The 19,927-nt window shown below is 48.0% G+C and overlaps 4 protein-coding genes across 4 annotated transcripts; 2 read left to right on the top strand and 2 right to left on the bottom strand.

Annotated features, from left to right (window-relative positions):
• The first annotated feature begins 3,563 nt into the window (after nt 1-3,563).
• Fitm1 (fat storage inducing transmembrane protein 1) lies at nt 3,564-4,784 on the top strand. The gene is made up of 2 exons (XM_051195676.1): nt 3,564-3,844; nt 4,169-4,784. The coding sequence occupies exons 1-2, from the start codon at nt 3,579-3,581 to the stop codon at nt 4,779-4,781; spliced, it is 879 nt and encodes a 292-aa protein (XP_051051633.1). The 5' UTR covers nt 3,564-3,578; the 3' UTR covers nt 4,782-4,784.
• A 2,173-nt stretch (nt 4,785-6,957) lies between these two features.
• Psme1 (proteasome activator subunit 1) lies at nt 6,958-9,934 on the top strand. Its single transcript, XM_051195674.1, has 11 exons — nt 6,958-7,216; nt 7,983-8,015; nt 8,159-8,221; nt 8,313-8,423; nt 8,496-8,541; nt 8,659-8,756; nt 8,989-9,057; nt 9,136-9,203; nt 9,324-9,378; nt 9,452-9,538; nt 9,712-9,934. The coding sequence occupies exons 1-11, from the start codon at nt 7,178-7,180 to the stop codon at nt 9,790-9,792; spliced, it is 750 nt and encodes a 249-aa protein (XP_051051631.1). The 5' UTR covers nt 6,958-7,177; the 3' UTR covers nt 9,793-9,934.
• Emc9 (ER membrane protein complex subunit 9) lies at nt 9,925-13,612 on the bottom strand. The gene is made up of 5 exons (XM_051195675.1): nt 13,180-13,612; nt 12,942-13,018; nt 10,465-10,534; nt 10,291-10,385; nt 9,925-10,148 (listed from the first exon to the last, which is right to left on the bottom strand). Exons 1-5 carry the CDS (start codon nt 13,381-13,383, stop codon nt 9,968-9,970), a joined length of 627 nt encoding a protein of 208 aa, XP_051051632.1. The 5' UTR covers nt 13,384-13,612; the 3' UTR covers nt 9,925-9,967.
• Nucleotides 13,613-16,148: 2,536 nt separating this feature from the next.
• Psme2 (proteasome activator subunit 2) lies at nt 16,149-19,876 on the bottom strand. Its single transcript, XM_051195670.1, has 11 exons — nt 19,769-19,876; nt 19,429-19,461; nt 18,970-19,032; nt 18,693-18,779; nt 18,577-18,607; nt 18,397-18,494; nt 17,115-17,183; nt 16,929-16,996; nt 16,722-16,776; nt 16,357-16,443; nt 16,149-16,267 (listed from the first exon to the last, which is right to left on the bottom strand). Exons 1-11 carry the CDS (start codon nt 19,814-19,816, stop codon nt 16,187-16,189), a joined length of 720 nt encoding a protein of 239 aa, XP_051051627.1. The 5' UTR covers nt 19,817-19,876; the 3' UTR covers nt 16,149-16,186.
• Between the last annotated feature and the right edge of the window lie 51 nt (nt 19,877-19,927).

Below are 19,927 nucleotides of genomic sequence, written 5' to 3'. Positions count from 1 at the left end.
TGACTCTAGGCTGTGCGAATTTGAAAAACCTAACTAGCATAGTCCTCCTCTGCCATTTCGCCCCTAAGATGAACCTGTAGGTTTCCAAACTTAGAGAAAAATTTGTTAGTAATCTCAGGGAGCCACAGAATGTCATCCTTAGACATTACCATCCTGTTAACAAATATAAATGGCACTATTAATAATTATAATAGAAATTTAATTCCAAAGGGAAGAAAATAACTATTGTTTTATAATCTTTAGAACTGTTTGTTTTTGGCTTTTTGGTTTTAGGATTTTTTTGTTTTGTTTAGCAGGGATTTTTTGTTTTTGTTTGGGGGTTTTGTTGTTTTGGTTTGTTTGAGACAGCCTCACTGTAGCCCAGACTGGCCTGGAGTTCACTACATAAGATCAGGCTGGCAATGAACTTGAGTCAATCCTCCTGCCTTAAATTCCTGAGTGCTGTCATTACAAAAGCATGACACCATACCTGGCTTTTATTATTATTATTAGTTTTTTTTTTTTTTCCTTGAGACAGAGTTACTCTGTGTAGCCCTGGCTGCACCGAAACTTACCATGTAGACCAGACTGGCCTGGAACTCAAGAGATCAGCCTGCCTCTGCCTCCCCAGTGCTGGCATTAAAGGAGAGTGCCACCATACCCAGCTGTAAAAAAAAATTTTTAACCAAATTTAAAATTTGTGTTTTGTTTTGTTTTGCTACAAAGATGATGTAAATGACCAATAAAAGACCTTGAAGCATAAAAGCATATTGGACTGGGTGTGGTGGTGCACACCAGTTGAGCCCAGCACTTGGGAGGCTAAGGATTGTCACAATTTCAGGCCAGCCAGGCCTATGGATAAGACTCTCAGAAATGAAAAAGGCCAGACAGTGGAGGCACACACCTTTAACTCAACACTTGGGAGACAGAGATAGGCAGAGCTTTGTGATTTTGAGGCCAGCCTGGTCCACAAATCGAATTCCAGCCAGGGCTACACAGAGAAACCCTATCTTGAAAAAGAAAAAAAGAAGAAGAAGAAAGAAGGAGGAGGAAGAGGTGGGAGAAGGAGGAGGAGAAGAAGGGAAGGAAGGAAGGAAAGAAAGAAAGGAAAAAAGAAAACAATGGGAAGAAAACAGGAAGAAATAAAAGGACTGGAGACACAGGTCAGTTTCTCTGGGTCCCATCTCCAGCAGTGCATTAAGTTAGGACTGGGGGCTGGCCACAAGGTCCAGTGGGCTAAAGGGTTTGCTGTGTGCCACTGAAAACTGAGTTTGATCCCCAGAACCCAGTGGAAGGAGAGAATTGATTCCCCAAAGTTGTCCTCTGATCTCCATGTGTATGTCCTCCCTCCACCACATCTCTCATACACACACAGAGGGAGAGAGAGGGAGAGAGAGACACACACACAGAGAGACACACAACACATAAACAGAGACACATACACACACAAAGTAATAAGAAAAATTTTTAATGTCACACACAGAGACAGAGACAGAAACACAGAGAGAGACATAACACACAGAGACACATACACACATAGAGTAATAAATAATTTTTAATATGTTTGGTAGTACATACTTGTATTCCCAGCACTCAGCCACTCAGGAAGGAGATAGAAGCAAGAGGATCAGAAGTTCAGGATCATTCTTGGTTATGCAGAAAGTTTGAAGCCAGTCTGGGAAACATAAGACCCTGTCTGCCCCCCAAAAAAGAGGGAGAGGAACGAAAACAAGGGAGGATACTGGGGGTACAGCTCAATGATCATGTACATGCCTGAGGCCCTCTGCGTTTGATCCCCAGTAGCATGAAAAAGAAGGTGGCTAGTTGGTTTTCCTCAATCACAACTAGGCCCACAACCAGAGTATCCTTGCTCACTCATTCCTTTCACTACTTTGTGGGCCTCCACTGCTCTGAAATCCCAGCTTTAAGGAACAAGGAAAGATTAGAAGCCATATCTTGAAACAGCTACCAAATAACATGTACTTCTTAGGTAGGTCCTGCCTTGTGCTCAGACTGAGAGGCCAGGTTTGTGTGAACCATGGGACCCAGGGTAATTGACTAAAAAACTGACAAAAGTTTGGGGGTGTTTGTTGTTTTGAGACAAGGTTTCTCTGTGTGTATCCCTGGCTGTCCTGGAACTGCCTCTGTAGACCAGGTTGCTCTAGAACTCAGAGATCTTCCTGCCTCTACCTCAAAGGGCTGGGATTAAAGGCATGTGCCACTGCCACCTGGCCAGACTTAAAGTTTGATGGATGACAGATTGGGCATGTTTTCTTAGGATCTTTACCCATCACTCTGAGCACCCAGCCATGGCCACAATCATCCTACACAATTGCTTTTCTCAGGGCAATTCACCTATTGGAACTCGCCTATTGATTCTTGTCATCATGGACACAAGCTGTAACCCATCAGGTGATGCCCTGTGCATTCACTCTGCCACCACCAACGTGCACAGTCATCTTGGGACAAACTGGCCTTTCTGAGATCTTCATCTGGACTGGAACAGGAGCCTAGCTGAGCTGCTTCGGTCACTATAACTGTAGTGACTACCCCAGGGAAGCCACTTCTATGACCTACCTATGACATCATGCTGTGTACACACCTCACTGTCTCAGAACCCAGGAGAAGGATGCACAATTGGTGAGAAGATAAACTCTTTAGTTTATTACAGTGCATTGTGATGGCTAATCTTGTTATCAAATTGATTGCACCTGGAATGAACGGACACAGAAGCAGTTGGGAACACCTGAGGAAGTTTTTTGATTGGCTAACTTGAGGTGAAAAGTTCCACCCTAAATCATGATCGTCTGAGGTTAGAAGAACCACATAAGCCTGGGCCACACTTTCTGGTGGTTACCCAAGTTAAATAAAGGACATGGAAGAAGGAAGCTTGTGCATTTTGCCAGCTTGCCCTCACTCTCAATGGCAGGTGGGTTCATCTGTCCTGTTAGAACCTACTTCTTGGGGGCTCTAACATAGACTAAAGACCAGCTGAGCCATCTAGCCTCATGAACTGAATAACCACCTGGCTGTACCCTTTCTGTAGGGAGATAGTTATTGTTGGAATTAGGTAGACACAGCCTGTAAGCCATTCTAAATAAACTCCCTTTTAGTTTAGATTGATTCTATCTTCTGTGCTCCTCTAGAAACCCTGGCTAACACAGGCATCTGACGTTTGCTTGATTTTGTGGCCTAGATTTTCCGGAGGAAAACATGGTAAAGCTGAGATGAGGGTATGTGTGCTTCAGCTGGACAAAATAAGACAAGCAGACTGAAGGACTGCTGGATTGTGGACAAGGACAGCCCTGGACAGCAGGCCTTGCCCTGAGACACAAACTAGAATGTGGCTGGAACTGAGAACACAAAACAGGGAAGGACACAAGCCATGTCAGGACATACTTCCAAACACCCAAAGCCAGGACCATGCTGACTGTCAGCCCTCAAACTGGCCCACTCCCGCCCCCCTTCCCTGCCTCCCAGCTGCCTGCCCTGTGTCTGCCACACCTGTCACTGCCTATCCTTGTCCTAGAGGGGGGGCGGGTATTAGCCCCTCCTCAGCCTCCCAGCAGAGCAGGCAGTTAGTGGGGAGGGGAGGGAACATGGAGCGGGGGCCGATGGTGGGGGCAGGGCTGGGGACCGGGACCCGAGTCCGAGCACTGCTGGGATGCCTGGTGAAGGTGCTCCTCTGGGTGGCCTCTGCCTTACTATATTTTGGAAGTGAACAAGCCGCCCGCCTTCTAGGCAGCCCCTGCTTACGGCGCCTCTACCATGCTTGGTTGGCCGCAGTGGTCATCTTTGGTCCCCTTCTGCAGTTTCATGTTAACTCTCGGACGATCTTCGCTAGCCACGGCAACTTCTTCAACATGTGAGTCGACCAGAGTCCATGGGAGCTGCCTGCCTACACTCAGGGATCCCACCTTCCTTCTCTGGGCCTCTCTGTTCTTTTGCCAGTCTGAACACTAAAAATAGACTAGGAGATTGAGAAGGTCAGGGGGAAAGGAGGGGGGAGAGGAACAGAGCCTGGGGGTGCGGGGGAAGTAAAAGGATTGAGAGGAAATGTGTACCCTAGAATGCCCAGGGTCTAAGGAGACGGACAATGTTGAAATGGTAGGGGTTGAAAAGAGAACTAAGGATGGTGTGTGGAACATGGATGGGGGTCTCAAGTAGCTTTCCCTCTTTTTACCCACAGAAAGTTTGTGAATTCAGCATGGGGCTGGACATGTACCTTCCTGGGGGGCTTTGTGTTGCTGGTGGTATTCCTGGCTACAAGACGTGTGGCAGTGACTGCCAGGCACCTGAGCCGGCTGGTGGTGGGGGCAGCTGTCTGGCGGGGGGCCGGACGGGCCTTCCTACTCATCGAGGACCTGACTGGTTCCTGCTTCGAGCCTCTGCCCCAGGGCCTACTGCTGCATGAGCTGCCTGACCGCCGGAGCTGCCTGGCAGCCGGCCACCAATGGCGAGGCTACACTGTCTCCTCCCACACCTTCCTCCTCACCTTCTGCTGCCTCCTCATGGCTGAGGAAGCGGCTGTATTTGCCAAGTACCTGGCCCACGGGCTACCAGCTGGGGCCCCCCTGCGCCTTGTTTTCCTACTCAATGTGCTGTTGCTGGGCCTCTGGAACTTCTTGCTGCTCTGCACCGTCATCTATTTCCATCAATACACCCACAAGGTGGTGGGAGCTGCAGTAGGCACGTTTGCCTGGTACCTTACCTATGGCAGCTGGTACCACCAACCCTGGTCTCCTGGGATTCCAGGCCACGGGCTCTTCCCCAGATCCCGCTCAATCCGCAAACATAACTGAAAATAAATAAATAAAAGTGTACTAGGCCTGGCTCTGGCTCTTATTCTTTTCCGGCCTAGAGAGGGTGGGAAGGGTAAGAGAATAATCTGGAAGAAGCTCGAGTTCCTTCTTCATCATTCAAATCATTGACCTTGAATGTATTTTCCCTTACCTGCCTTCCATCCTTTGGGTTTCCTGGTCTGCAGACTTCTGGCTTTCTGGAGCTGTGAAGCTGGCAATTGCCCGTAGATGTATCCATCAGATTTCCCTTAGCAGATGCTTCATCTTCCACCTAGTTTTTTCCTGCCTTCTTCACAGATTCCTGATTTCCTTAGAGGCCTATCTATCTGGGCAACTCATGCCAGGACCTTTCCTACTTCTGTCTCATAAGAAAGGCGAACTCATTCATTTCACAACGGTGAGTTAAGCCAAGCATAGTTCTGTGCTGCGTGAACAGGACAAACAAGGCTTCTCCTACTTGGAAGCAGATGAGCTCTGGAGGAAGCAAAAGAGAAACAACACAAATAGCAAATGCTTGCCTGCATCAGGCACTGTTCTAAGAGTGTATACATTATTTATATAGATCAATACATTTAGAAGCCACAGAGATGGTTGGGTGGTAAAGCACTACTGTGCAAGAATGAGGACCTGTGTTTGGATACCCAGAGCCCAGATAATAAGCTGGGCATGGCAGTATGAGTCTGTTATCCCAGCGCAGGGGGAAACAGAATTCCTGGAGCTTGCTAACCAGCTACGCCAAACTAGGGATGAGCTCCAGATTTAGTATGAGACCTTTTTCAATAAATCAGGAATGGGGAGAGAATAAGGGAAGACTTCATTCACCTCTGGCTTCCATGAACTCTCGTGCACACACACAATTTTTAATCTCCACAACATCCCAGGGAGATAAGTTCAGTAGTGTTCCTATTATTCAGTTGTGAAATTTTTATTTTTTGTGTGTATGGATGCTTTTATTGTATGTGTATCAGTACACTGTGTATGTACAGTACCTGTAAATGCTAGAAGAAGTTATTGAATCCTCTGGAACTGGAGTTAATGGAAATCGTGAGCTGCCATGTGGGTACTGAGAACTGATCAGAAGTCCTCTGGAAGAGTGGCCAGTTCTCTTAACCACTGAGCCACCTCCCCATCTCCAGAAATTTTTATTTGTTTTTGTTTTTCAAGACAGGGTTTCTCTGTGTAGCCCTGGCTGTCCTAGAATTCTCTACCAGGCTGGTCTCAAAATCACAGTGATCCATCTGCCTCTGCCTCCTGAGTGCTGGGATTAAAGACCAGGGGCACCACTGCCCGCCAAAGCATGGCTTTTTGTTCAACATTAGAATAATAAAAGTATTTCTTGATGTGTGAAAATTACATGAAACTCAAAGTCCCCGACCTATAGGTCTATAGGTTGTTTTATTGAAACTCATCCACACTAATTCATTTTGTGGGCTGCTTCCCTCTGGCAGTTGGCAGAGCTTTATTGCTACAGATATTGTAACACTTCCCAAACCTAAATAGTCATCACCAACCCCTGACAGAAAGTTTTCCTGCCTCTGTTTAAACCACTGTACTAGCCCGTCTCAAAAACAAAATCAAACAAAAGTGGCTAATGTCAGAGTCACTGGTGCTGGGAAACAAGATGAGGTAATAAACTGGACAAGCAAGGTACTTTCTGAAGGAAACTTCTCTTTGAAAAATTGTCATCCGAACTGAGAACTGAGTGAGGACATTGAGGGAAGAGTGTTGTAGTTTTCCTAAGAGCAGAGTTCTTGAAGTTGGAATAAACACTACCTACAAGTATTTGCTTGTGTAATGAATGAGTGTGGAAAGCAATAGACTGTCAACTTGGAGGGGACAAGTGATGATGAAAGAAAGGTCTTTGAATTTTATCATAGAGGTCTGAATCCCTGCTGTTGGGGAATGGTCCCTAGGGCAACAGAATGTGCCACAGTGGCTTTGTGCGGAGCTTGGGTAAGGAGAGTACCAGTTCTCAGCATTGTCCGACCGGAGTATGATGGTCGGGACCACGCCAGCAAGGCGAGGAAAGACCAGCTCTTGCTCCAAATCAGAAAAGATTTAAAAACCCCCAATTAAGGCTTATTATTGCCCTGGCCCTAGCAGAAGTAATGGAAGGCGGGGGTGGAAGGGTTTAGAGGTGCGGGTGCGGGCAGGCGGGCTCTGGGAGGCGGGCCTGGCAGACAAGAGGAGAGACCCGAGCTCTGGGCGGAAACGCTACTCGGGCTGCTGGAGGAGCCCCCGCCTCTCAGTAGGCTGTCCCCGCCTCCTGCAGTCCCTCCACTCCCCAAACCCAGGAAGGCCGTGCAGGTTTCGAGCTCTGCTTTCGCTTTCCCTTCCCGCTGCCCACCCACTCCAGGCTCCTCGTGCGGCGTTCAGCCCCCCCCTCCGCTCCGACCATGGCCACACTGAGGGTCCATCCTGAAGCCCAAGCCAAGGTGAGCGCTGCGGGTTCGAATGGCGAGGAGAGGCATTAAAGAGGCGTGGCTCGGAGCGGACCTGGGTTCCAGAGATCAGCTCCTAACCCCGCATCTGAGTAGGGGGTCTGCTCCCTAAGCCTACTGCCAGAAGCACCTGATCCCCTGGGGGTAGGTGAGGCGGCTTTGGTTCAGCGGGGTGAAATGAAGCCGAGAGCTAGTGTGAAGTCTGCTGGCTTGCGGCCCGGGCTACACAGAGACAGGGAGAGGGACTTGCCCTGGCCACCTCGAGCTCTTTGACTCTAGAAGGACACATGCCTGCACCCTGCCTCTGCCCACTGGCTAAGGGTTTTGTTTTAAGACAGGGCTCTTTGTTATGTAGCCCTGGCTGTCCTGAAACTCGATATGTAGATCAGGGTGGGCTCGAGTTCACAGAGACCCACCTGATTTTTTAACGTCCTGAGTGCTGGGATTAAAGGCTTGTATGCCATGCCACTCCTGAGCAGAGGGCTTATCTCTCCTTGCACAATCTTGGTGACCCCAGGAATCTCCCTAAATCCAGCCCCCTTGGGGATCCACTGAACTCTCCCCAGAGAGTTTCAGGTGTGCTGAAAACTACAACAGCTCAGGCTACCCTATAGAGGGAACCATCTCATTTTCCTCAGGTGTGGCCTTAGAGGGATCCACTCTATTCCCCAGGTCAGGCCCCTACACAGCCCAAAGGGAAGTGCCCTCAAATGAATTGGCCTGAAAGCTAGGTTTCTGAAGGGTTGCCTGTACCCTACAGGTGGATGTGTTTCGGGAAGACCTGTGTAGTAAGGTAAGACCTACATCATGGGCAACCCCACCTCCAACCAGCTGCTGCTGCTCAGCCTTCCCTTGCTGGGCAGTGTGAGCCCTTACTTCACTGCCTAGGAAAGGGCGTTTGATTATGACCCCATCCTCCTCCACCACCTCACACAGACAGAGAACCTGCTTGGGAGCTATTTTCCCAAGAAGATCTCAGAGCTGGATGCATTCCTAAAGGTACAGGGGTCCTGCGGGTACTCAAGAGGAGCCTGGGGATGGGGGTGGGGTGAGATAAGAGGAACGCCCTCATCTCCGGCCCTCCCACTAGGAGCCAGCTCTCAATGAAGCCAACCTGGGCAATCTGAAGGCTCCGCTGGACATCCCAGTACCTGATCCAGTCAAGGAGAAAGAGAAAGAAGAGCGGAAGAAACAACAGGAGGCAAGTTGGGAGGCCTGGGAGGTGGGCCAGCCATAGAGGAAACCAGCCTCAGTCCCATCTTCCTCCCCACAGAAAGAAGAGAAAGATGAGAAGAAAAAAGGGGAAGATGAAGACAAAGGTATCTGAAACCTGGGAAGAGACAGACTTGTGTCTCCAAACTTCCAAGTTGCATCCATGTTTCCCTTTCCAGACCTCACCAGCTCAGTCATTAACTGACCCATTGCACACTGTCTAGGCCCTCCCTGTGGCCCTGTGAACTGCAATGAAAAGATTGTGGCCCTCCTGCAGCGCCTGAAGCCTGAGATCAAGGATGTCATTGAGCAACTCAATCTGGTGAGTTTCACTTTCATCCCTGTTTCAGGCTTTGTCCTCTTGGTCTCTGCCAATTAGGACAATGCTTGCATATCGGAGAGGTCAGAGCAAGGGAGACAGCCTTGGGCTCAACATGGACCTGGTATTCCCCCATTCACTGTGGGCAGTGGGAAGAACGGAACTTGGGGCGTGGGGTGTGTATATAGAGGGTAAGGGAGAGGGCGGTGGTAAAACCTCCTTCCTTTGCTTGAAGGTTACTACTTGGTTGCAACTACAGATACCTCGGATAGAGGATGGGAATAATTTTGGAGTGGCTGTCCAGGTAAGAGCACTGCCCCCTCAATCCACAGCCCTCCAGTATAGCTTGTGCTTCCTTCTAACTCATCACTTTCATTCCCAGGAGAAGGTGTTTGAGCTGATGACCAGCCTTCATACCAAGCTGGAGGGTTTCCACACTCAAATCTCTAAGTGAGTTGCCTGGCCACTATACCCCCAGCCCACTCTGCCTTTGTGGTTAGGCCTGCGGTGTCCCATCCCCATCCCCTCCCCCCCCCCCCAGTGCATACACACTACTTCTACTTCCCACAGGTACTTCTCAGAGAGGGGTGATGCAGTGACCAAAGCAGCCAAGCAGCCCCACGTGGTAGGTGAGGCCCAGGTCAGGTTGAGCTGGGGAAGACACATTTTGAGTCAGAACTAACCCTGAGTTTCTGCAGGGTGATTATCGGCAGCTGGTGCACGAGCTGGACGAGGCAGAGTACCAGGACATCCGTCTGATGGTCATGGAGATCCGTAACGCTTACGTGAGGAGGGCTGGGCTGGGCTGGGCTGGGCAGAGGCATCTTTCCCAGACCAGCCAGTTTCTCACCAAGTAGACTTGTGGTGGAGGATGACAAGATCAGCCTTTCCAAAGCTAGAATGGGACACAGAACCACTGGGGCCTGTGGCTAACCTCCACTACTCCATGTTCCCATAGGCTGTGCTATATGACATCATCCTGAAGAATTTCGAGAAGCTCAAGAAGCCTCGTGGAGAAACAAAGGGAATGATCTATTGAGCCCCCTCTCTCGTTCTGTGATGGGTACAACACAGACCTTCCTGCTCTTTACCAGGAACTATAGACTGTACCCAGACTTCTTCCTGCTGGGGTTTTTCCCTTACTCTGCCTCCCAAACACAATAAATATATGTTGCCCGATAGCCCATCTCTTTATTGTACTCTGACCCTCTGGTTCAGGCATTCCCACTGGTGGGACCACCCCACTGGGTGATTTGAGTGTTAAGCCGCTGGTTGGTCCAGTCCTGCCGAATGTCATCAAGATGGCAGTCAAAGTCTACAAGGTGATGGTGGGCCTGGCTTTCCAGCAGTGCTCCCACCATCTGTCTGGACTCTTCCCAGTCTCTCCACATCACTCTGAAATTAAAACGTGGAGGTCAAACAGTGGAGCCAGACAAAAAGGATTGTGTCTAAAGAAGCCAAGGGGCAGGGCCAAGGACAAAGGAGGCCTTGGGAGTCTTGGACTTCCAAGAAGTGATAGAGGTAGCAGGGCACTCACAAGTTCTTGTCCTTAGGCACCCATCGAAGACCCTGGTTCTCCAGGACAATGACTGGAGGTACACGAGGCCGAGTCACCAATTTCTTATTATCCAGCTGGGTGGACAAGGGATGAGAGTCTTGGGATGCTCTCCCACATCCTCTCCACCTCCCCACCCTAAAGCCCAAGCCTCACCATAATAAGCACCGCATCAGGGAAGAATTCTGCAATTCGCCCGGCGATTTTCAAGGCCAGAAGCCCAGGGCTGTGATGGGGGAAAATCAGAGGAGTAAGGAGCCAACTGAGGGCAGACCCAGGTCTCCCAGGTTGCCTAGATGTGTGCACAGCTGTAGCCTTTCCCTGCTTGCCTGGGAATGTCCGGCCTGCTTGACCAACGATGGCTTGATGCTTGAATGCTGTGGGAAACAGGTGCTCAGATTCTGCTGATGAGAGTGGAAATCTAAAGTAGGCTTTGGAGAAGGTAATCTGCCTTAATCATCCAAATCAAAACCAAGAAAGCTGGAGCAGTGGCTCAGTGGTTAAGAGTACTAGCTACTCTTCCAGAGGACTTGGGTTCAAATCTTAGCACCCACTTGGCAGCTCACAACCAGTCTCAAGCGATTCAATACCCTCTTCTGGCTTCTAGTAGCACTGCATAAGTGGTGTGTGATTATAACATGGTATATATACAGTAAGGGCAAACCACAAAAATAGTAAATAATTTACTGGGTAAGAAGATAAGGGACCAGCAAAAGTGGGGAAGAGGAATAGGTTAGGGTACTGGGGAAGAATAATTAAGAATAAAATATGGGGCTGACAGTGGTGGCCAACACCTTTAATCCCAGCACTTGGGAGGCAGAGGCAGGCAGAAATCTGAGTTCGAGACCAGCAGCCTGGTCTACAAGAGCTAGTTCAGGACAGGCCCCAAAGCTACAGAGAAACCCTGTCTCAAAAAAAAAAAAAAAAAAAAAAAAAAAAACCCTCAACCCCCCCCACCAAAACAAAAAAACTATGTATGAAAATGCCACAGTGGAACCAATTACTTTATATGCTAACTTAAATTAACTTAGACAGTCCCTAGGAGCCACCATGAAGTTTGGCTGGGTCTGCCCAACTCTCTGAGGCCTGAATCAGAAAGATAAAACTTTTTTTCCCATTTCTTTTGGATACTGGCCAGAACCTAAGTGTGATTTTTTTTGATACTTTGGACTTCCTTTCTCTTTCTCTACAGATCAACATTCCATGCTTCTCTGAGATGAGTCTGACCTCCATGCTGGTTTGAATGATATGACTTGAAAAAGTAGTTTGCTTGCTCTGAACCTTTTCGACTCTAATAAAACTGTCCTTGGGTTTTTAAAATTCTTTTGTTAACAGACTAAAAACCCCAAAAGGAGGCCTGTTACCCCTGTGTCATCTGGCCACCACGATCAAAACAGACCCAAATGACACTGTCGGGTGTCCACATATAATGATGGGTCTTCAGAGGCCCTCTCGCCTTCTTCTGATTGCATACATACAGCTTCGAGAGATTTCACACAGTTCTAACAACTTATCAGATGACCTTGCAGGACAAATATGAAGCTCAAAGATGGGTCAGTGGTGGCAAGACCACACCTTGCTCCTCACTGCTTAGCTATGCATATTCTTGTCCCTCTATTTAAACTTTAATCTCTCTTTGAGACCCAGAAGACAGACCTGGGAAAAGTAGCCATGTCTTACTGGATCTCTTTGTCCTCTTTCTAGGATGGCTATATTAAATATATCTTTTTCTTTTTTCCCATAATTTTTTTTTTCTTAATTGGGCATGGTGGTACACACTTTTAACCCCAGCATTCAGGAGTCAGAGGCAGGTGGATCTCTGAGTTCAAGGTCAGCCTGGTCTAGAGTCCGTTCCAAGACAGCCAAGGCTATGCAGAGAAACCCTGTTTTGAAAAACAAAACATATCTATGTGTGTGTGTGTGTGTGTATGTATAAATACATATATATGTGCGTGTATATATTTTAAAGACTTCAATGTTTATAGCATTAAGTAAATCATGGTGTGTACACATTTATACTATACAGCTGTTAAGATGAGGTAGATGTTGAGATGCCAAGACATCAGAAGTATTAATTTCGGAGAGGGGAAGGAAATCACAGTAGATCTAAGTTAATCCATATTAAAATCAAATGTGTTTGGTGTGTGTAGTATATATGTATAATGTGGGGGAGCTTTTTGTTATTTTTTTTCTTTTCTTCTTTCTTTCCCCCTTTTTGTTTTTTGAGGCAGAGTTTTCTGCCTCTGGCTGTCCTGGATCTCCCTCTGTAGAACAGGGTGACCACGAACTACAGAAATCTGCCTGCGTTTACCTCCCCCCTCCCCCCAGTGCTGGGATTAAAAACATGGGCCACCTAGTCGCACTTTGTAAATTCTTACAGCACCTGGGAAGCACCTCACTCAAGAGCAATCTGTTCAGTCGAAAGACAGCTGTGTATCCCACCCCAAGTGCACTGTCCTTCGACTGTCATATTCATGCTCTCACCCTAGTACTCAGTATAACGTCTGGTGCACAACCCCGCTGCTAAGCACTTGATGAAAAAATAAAAATAAAAGGAATGACGCTGGTCCATCTGCATGTCACCCACACCTGCCACAATCATCTTCCTTCTGGTCCCTAGCTACCCAACTCACCTCTGGTCGTCTAAGGCAGCATTGGCGTGGTAGTACCCAGCTACCACCAGACCGGCCTGTGCGCCCCACACATCCACCTGTCGTGAGAAAGGGGCCATCAGTAACTAAATCAAGCTTCTGGCTCTGTGGGTGCATACTGCGGCCAAGGGTTGAGCATGCATTTAGGCTGAGGGTCCTAACGTAGCATGGGTGGTGGGGGCGGTGAATAGGGATGGGGGCGGGGTTCTCGAGGCCACACCTGATTGAGCGCGACCTCCAGCATGACCGACAGGGCCAGATGGCTGTGGAAGAGGGGCACGCAGTCGGTGAGGCAGAGGCATTCTCCCGACCGCGACCGCGGCGCGGGAGCCAGCAACAATCCGTTCACAGCAGCGTATGGGTACCGAGATGCGTGCAGACACATTTTCCCGTAGGCCCGGGCGGAAATCTCCACCTCCCCCATAGCGAACCAGGCCTGGTGGCACGCAGAACCCCAACCAGTATGGCTTTCCAACCACGGCAAGAGAGCTTGTTCTGGACCTGTGCTTCCTCACTTAGGTGTAAGAAGCTTCTAACACCAGGCGACCTCTTTCCTCAGCCTGCCCCCAATTCTTTCCAGAATTGGGTCCAAACGCAACCCACGGAACCGAGCCCCGCCTCCTCTAACCACTCCCGGGCAGGCGCTCTTGCAGGCAGGCCAGCTCCAGGTCATACCCTAGCCAAGAGTCCCGCCTCCGTGATCCTCTCTGATAGGGTAAGACGTTCTTATTTTGTCCAATCAAAAAATTTTTAAATTTTGGCTTGCTTTGGCCTAAAGCGAACTGGAAGAAATGCATTAGAGCAAAGGAAAGAAAGTTGCCCACAGGCTTATTAGCTAAACACTTTGCTTTTTGTTTTGTTTTGTTGTTTTAAGGAGGGTAGACACACAGAGTCTCAGCCCAGACTGGCCTCAAACTCACCGACGCTTTTGCTTTCATCTCTCAAGGGGAAAAGCCCTAACTTTACAGACCCCGCGCCACCACGCCCAGCTCTGACTTGTGCAGGTTATTGCAGGTTGGCTTCTCCTGTTTACCTGCTCTGTCTGTCCCTACGGGCAGAGACAAGTAGGTGGAGGGCTGGCCCCTAGCTGGGTGTTCGGAGAATCTTGTCGACAAAAACGTTCTCCTTGTTTCAGCTACAGAACGAGTGCGCGTGGGTCTGCACCATAGATAACCAGTAGCCTAATCTTCCCAACCTGAAGCTCTGGCCTTTGGTTTCCTTAACATAGTGCAGCACCATTAAGGCAAAGGACAAGTCCATGACCCTTTACGGATAAATAATATGAGCATTAAATTCCCAGCTGTCAAACTCATGCAGTACACTATTATTTTTTTTTTTATTTTTAATTGCATTGGTGTTTTGCTTGCATGTATGTCTGTATCAGGGTGTCAGGTTCCTTGAAACTGGAGTTATGAGCCACTGTGTGGGTGCTGGGAATTGAATTCAGGTCCCCTGGAAGAGTAGTCAGTGCTCTTAACCACTGATCCATCTCTCCAGCCCCCACAGCACATTCTTTTGACATATTTTAAAACAGGACAAGAGCCAGAATTTAAGGGGCTGAGAAGATTGCTGAACAGTTAAGAGCACCGACTGTTCTTCCAGATGACCCAGGTTCAATTCCCAACACCCACCTGGCAGCTCACAGCCAGCTGTCTGTAACTCCAGTTCCAGTGGATCTGAAACCTTCACACCAATGTGCATAAGATAAAGTTAATAGATTATAAAAAAAAAAAAAAAAGAGCCTGAATTTAAAAGTCCCTTGGAGTCTCTAACAAGCCACACAGGGTCTCCACCACCCCAGAAGTGAATCTTAAACTGCAATCACACCAGAGGATGAAGGCAGGAGGAACAAGAGTTCAAAGTTAGCATCAGCTACACTATGTGTTTGAGGCCAGCCTAGGCTATGAAAAACCTTTTCTAAAAACAGCCTCAAAAACATGGCTGGAGAAATGACTCAGCAGTGAAGACCCAGCTTCTGTTTCCAGCACCCATATTAGGTGTTTCACCACCACTGTGTACTCCAGCTTCAGGGGATTCCAGCACCCTCTTCAGGCCTTTACAGGCACTGCACACACACAAAGAATACGTTCACACAGGAACACAGAGACACATACATTAAAAAACAAGAACAACACCCAAATCCCAACAGATGTAAAGACAGAAACTGGTAGGGGGGTGGGCAAGAGATAAAAAGGCAACTCCCCACCTCCATAATGCTCATCAGTAGTGGTGATATATTCTTGTTTAATACCCTTTTAAAAACAATTTATTTACTGTTAACTATGTGCATTGGTGTTTTGCCTGCATGAATATCTGTATGAGGATCTTAGGTCCTCTAGAACTGAAAGTGCAGACAGTTGTAAGCCACCATCTGGGTGCTGGGTATTGAACCCAGGTCCTTTGGAAGAATAGTCAGTGCTCTTAACTGTGGAGCCATCTCTCTAGTCCCCTTTTTAAGACCTTTTCTCTCTGCCAGCACTGAGAAATCTTAGGATAACCCTATTCTCCCTCCAAGCTTGCTCTCAGTTTCCCAACTGTTCGTAATTCCCATACCATAGCCATAAAGCTTCCAAGTCTACCCAAAGCCTAATTCCTCCTGCAACAGCTTTGCCTAAATACCCTTTTACCATGAAATCAGATGGAAATACCTTGTATATTCCACACAACAGGTTACTTGCATGGCTGACAAGGCATGCAAACTCATACCCTACTCTTTTTCAACTTGTTATAAAAACTAGGGTGGCCCTAAACTCCAGATCCACCTGCCTCTGCCTCCTGAGTGCTGAGATTAAGGGCACGTTCACCACACCCTACTCTGTCCTGTTCTTTGAAAGGAACTGTTGAGAACACAATGGGTCTCAAGCTCAACCTCATTTTCCTGGCACCTTCTTCCATTTTCTTTTTTAATTTTTTGTTTTTATTTTAGGTGTAAGGGTGATTTGATTGCATGTATGTCTGTGCACTGTACATATCTGGCCAAAGGAGGGTGTCAGACAGTTACTAGTCACTTTGTGGGTGATTGGAATCTAGCCTGAGTCCTCTGGAAGAACAGCTAGTGCTCCTAAATGCTGAGCCACCTCTCCGACAAACGCTCTCCCATTTTCATTACCATATTTGCCTTTCTTTGGTGTATAGACAGAGGAGGCACTCAATAAATGATCTATGAATGAACAACAGAAGTAATCTACATAAAGTACAAATCATTTATTCTCCTTCTAATCCTTAGCTCAGTACATAGATGGCTTCTCTTCACCCTTTGGGTTGACAATTTTCTCTAGGTTGTTGCTGATGATATGATAAAGCTCGGCCTGGAGGAAGGGCCAGAAGAACAAAGTTAGGTTCTTGGCTTCCCACACCCCGTCCATCCACTTCCCTAGGGAGCTTGCTTCACACTCACGTAGAAGGCCCTCAAGTCAAGCACCATGGCCCTGAGCTCCCCATAGGCTGCTTCATCTCGCTCATGCACCAAGGCCCGATAATCCATCTGGGAAGTAGGAAGTAGTGAGTACATCAGCAGGGGAAGTCAGGATGGTAATTTTGTTTTCTCATACAGAGAAGAGATTAACTGGAACATAAGCCCCATCTTAGCACCAACAAATACAGAATTAAGTAAAGAAAGGAGTCAAGGATGGTGGAGCCCTAATCAGTGTTGCTTTTTGGAATAGTGTTTCCCACACTGTGCAAGTCAAAAACAAAACAAGAAGGACCTCAAATCCACCCCTGACCAGCCTCAGCTAAAAGGCTAGTGGCCTATGCACTCACTACATGGGTCTCCTTGGAGGCCTTGGCCACAGCATCCCCACGCTCTGAGAAGTACCTGTAAGAAGTGAAGAATGTGTGTGTTAAAGATGTACAACCACACACCTCACCCCTCAGTCTACAATCATTCTGACAGAATTGCCTAGCTTTGAGACTCCTGCAGGGGAGTCCCTTCCTGTAGGGTTCCTATGGTCATGTAGCATTTCTCACTTGGAAATGGTTGTCTGGAAGGCTTCTACTTTGGTCTTGACAGCATTCACTCTCTCTAGCACCTTCTCCTATAGAAACATGAGAAGCAAAGAAAATATTTCATCTCCCCCCCTTCACTATCCTCTCTCCCTCCGATCCCACACTCCCAAGCCTCTTCCTACCCTGTCTTCAGTAACCAGTTCTTACCTGAATTGCCACTCCAAAATCATTCCCATCCTCAATCTTGGGGATCAGGTGCTGGATCCATGTGATTACCTATGTTAAAAGGAACATTCATTCAACAAACCTTCTGGACTCTTATTATGCCATTAAAAAAAACATTTCTAATATTTTATTTTTATGTATATGGGTATTTTGGTTTTATGTATATCTATGCATCACATGAATTTCTGGTGCCCACATAGGCAAAAAAAAAAAAAAAAAAAAAAAAAAAAAAAAGGTGGGGGTCAGCTGCCCTGGACTTAGAATTACAGATGTTTATGAACTGCCATGTGGGTGCTGGGAATCAAACCTGGGTTCTCTGGAAGAGTAGCCAGTACTCTTAACCTTCAAGCCATCTCTCCCTTCCAATGCAAGGTGGAAGGTTCTTTTGCTTGTTGAGGCAGGGTTTTTCTATGCAGTCCTGGATGTCTTGGAGTGCCATATGTAGCCCAAGCTGGCATACATATGGATCCTTCTGCCTCTGCCTCCCTATTATGCTACTTCTTGATGACAGCTTTATCTGAGCACTTATTTCGTGCTATTGATCTCATCTAATCACTGGCAATCTTTAACACAGGGAACAAGAAAGTCACAGTTTCTTAGAGAGCTATATAAATGACAGAGCCAGGATCGGAACCTGGGTCCTTTTAGGGCTTACACTTTTAAACTGACTCACTGTATCTTATCACCTACACTGTGTGCCTGACATGATAGGTTCTGAGTACAGAGGTAGCTATAGCAGAGCCTCTCATTTTTACAGTTACCATTGTGATACCAGACAGATAGCAAACAAATGAGAAAAACAAAGACTATCTAACCCTGAAGGGTTGGACAGTGGGTAAAATGCTAGCTGCGCACACACGAATACAGGAAGACTTACATTCTAATTCTCAGCATACACATAAAAGCAGGGCACAGTGGAATACACTGTCACCCCAGTGTTGGGGGGGTGATACAGACAGACCCTGGAGGTTCCCTGGTGAGCCAGGACAGCTAAACAGCAAGTTCCAGGTTCAGTGAAACCAGTGCCTTAAAAAAACTCCACATGTTGACCTCTGACCTTCAAATGGGCAATGGAAAACACGCCTACACACCCTTCAGTGAGCGCTTGTGCATGCGCGCGTGCCTGCGCGCGCACGCGCGCGCACACACACACCCACACCACGCACCATGCAAATCCAAGACACAAAGGCACGTTTTCTTATTTAAAACCAGGTCTCCGGTTTGCCTTGCTTTTCTTCCCACTTCCTCCAGTTCCCAGGCTTACCAGAATGCATTTCTCTTTGAGAGTCCAGACTTCTGGCTTAACCAGAGCAAGCAGGGCCAGAAGCTTCTCATTCCCAGGGAGAAAGCCACACTTAGGGACTACAGAAAAGATAGAGACAGGCCTTTTTGTTACTCCACATCAATGTACGTTTCCCTCCCAGTCACCCAGTTCTCCATTTACCTTCTTTCTTCTCCTGCTTGTCTGTTTCCATCTAAGGCAAAAAGGGGAAAGCAGCTCTAGAAAACTCAAGGAGGCTACAGGCTTATAGTCCAAGCTCTGCACACTAAATACCTTACCTCATCATCCTTGGGTGGGGGATCTGGGATGGGGATGTCCAGAGGAGCCCGGAGGGAGGAGAGATCGGCCACATTGAGGGAGTCCTCCTGCAGAATTTATTCTCAAGCACTGCCCAGTCCCCTCCCCTCACCAGTCACAGCCTCCCCTGCCTTCCCTCCTAACCTAGGCTCAAGCTTTATATCAGCCTAAGTTTCCAACATGCCGATACTAATTGTCAGAGGACAGGTGGTGGGAGAGATGCCAGGCGATGGGATAGAGGAGTTTTATATTACTCACCTGTAAGAGTTGACTCAGGGATATGATTTTCCGTGGCAAGAATGTGGAGAGGAAGTCATCAGCCTGTCAGTTACATTACAAAAACCATCATACAAAATGTCCGAAGAGATGTTCGACAAGTAAGCCCTTAGAAATTACTGAGTCCCACACTCACAAGTGAGGAAACAGTAGCCCTGGGATGAAAGGGACTTGCCCAATCTGATGGACGGCAGAAGTAGGACTGTGGGTATTTCGGACACCATCTTTCCCTCCTGTCTAGAGGGTGGGGGAGTGGTAAAAGCAGTTAAGAGTTCTAAGAGCGATCAGATTAGGAATAGAAACCAATCGTTAAATCACCCTGGGCAAACATGAAGGTTAGGAGACCAAAACTAGAAGAATTAGGGGGTTACTCAAAGGTTGTGGCCCTTGAGAGTATAGCGCTAAGATTCTGGGTCGAATCGCTTGAATCCAGAAACTTACCTCCTGGAAAAGATTTTGTCTGAAGACATCCACCTGCACAGACAGCAGTAGCCAGACGCTGGTTAGGGGGTTCAGTTGTAAAGAATAAGAACCCACCCCCCGCAACCGGGTGCCCTCCAACTGTAGCTCAAGTCTGTCCCACAATGCCAGTTTTCCCTGTAAAACCCTTCTCAGTGTGCAGGCTGGCTAGAGGACAGGGCAGGGGTAATCCCGGAGCATAAGTGAAAGCCCTAAAGAAAGAGGTCGGGGAGTTCTCACGCAAGGCCTTGATGCCCAGAAGCACCCAGCTTTATCTCCGTTAAGACTCCTCAACCCTTTCTGGCCTCCGGACCCCATTTACCTGCTTACGGGCTTCTCCGCTCAGGCGAACCACACAAGGTTTGGCCATGCTGCTCCAGTTGCTAGCTCTAGACTCTCTCGGGGCTAGCCGCCCCAGCTTTCGCTTTCACTCTCCAGGCCCAGACCCACCCCCCTCAGCCACGCCCCCTTCCCTCTTTTT

The sequence above is a fragment of the Phodopus roborovskii genome, unplaced genomic scaffold (assembly GCF_943737965.1).
Source record: "Phodopus roborovskii unplaced genomic scaffold, PHOROB, whole genome shotgun sequence".
NCBI lineage: Eukaryota > Metazoa > Chordata > Mammalia > Rodentia > Cricetidae > Phodopus > Phodopus roborovskii.
This window is presented reverse-complemented; position numbering and strand designations above follow the sequence as displayed.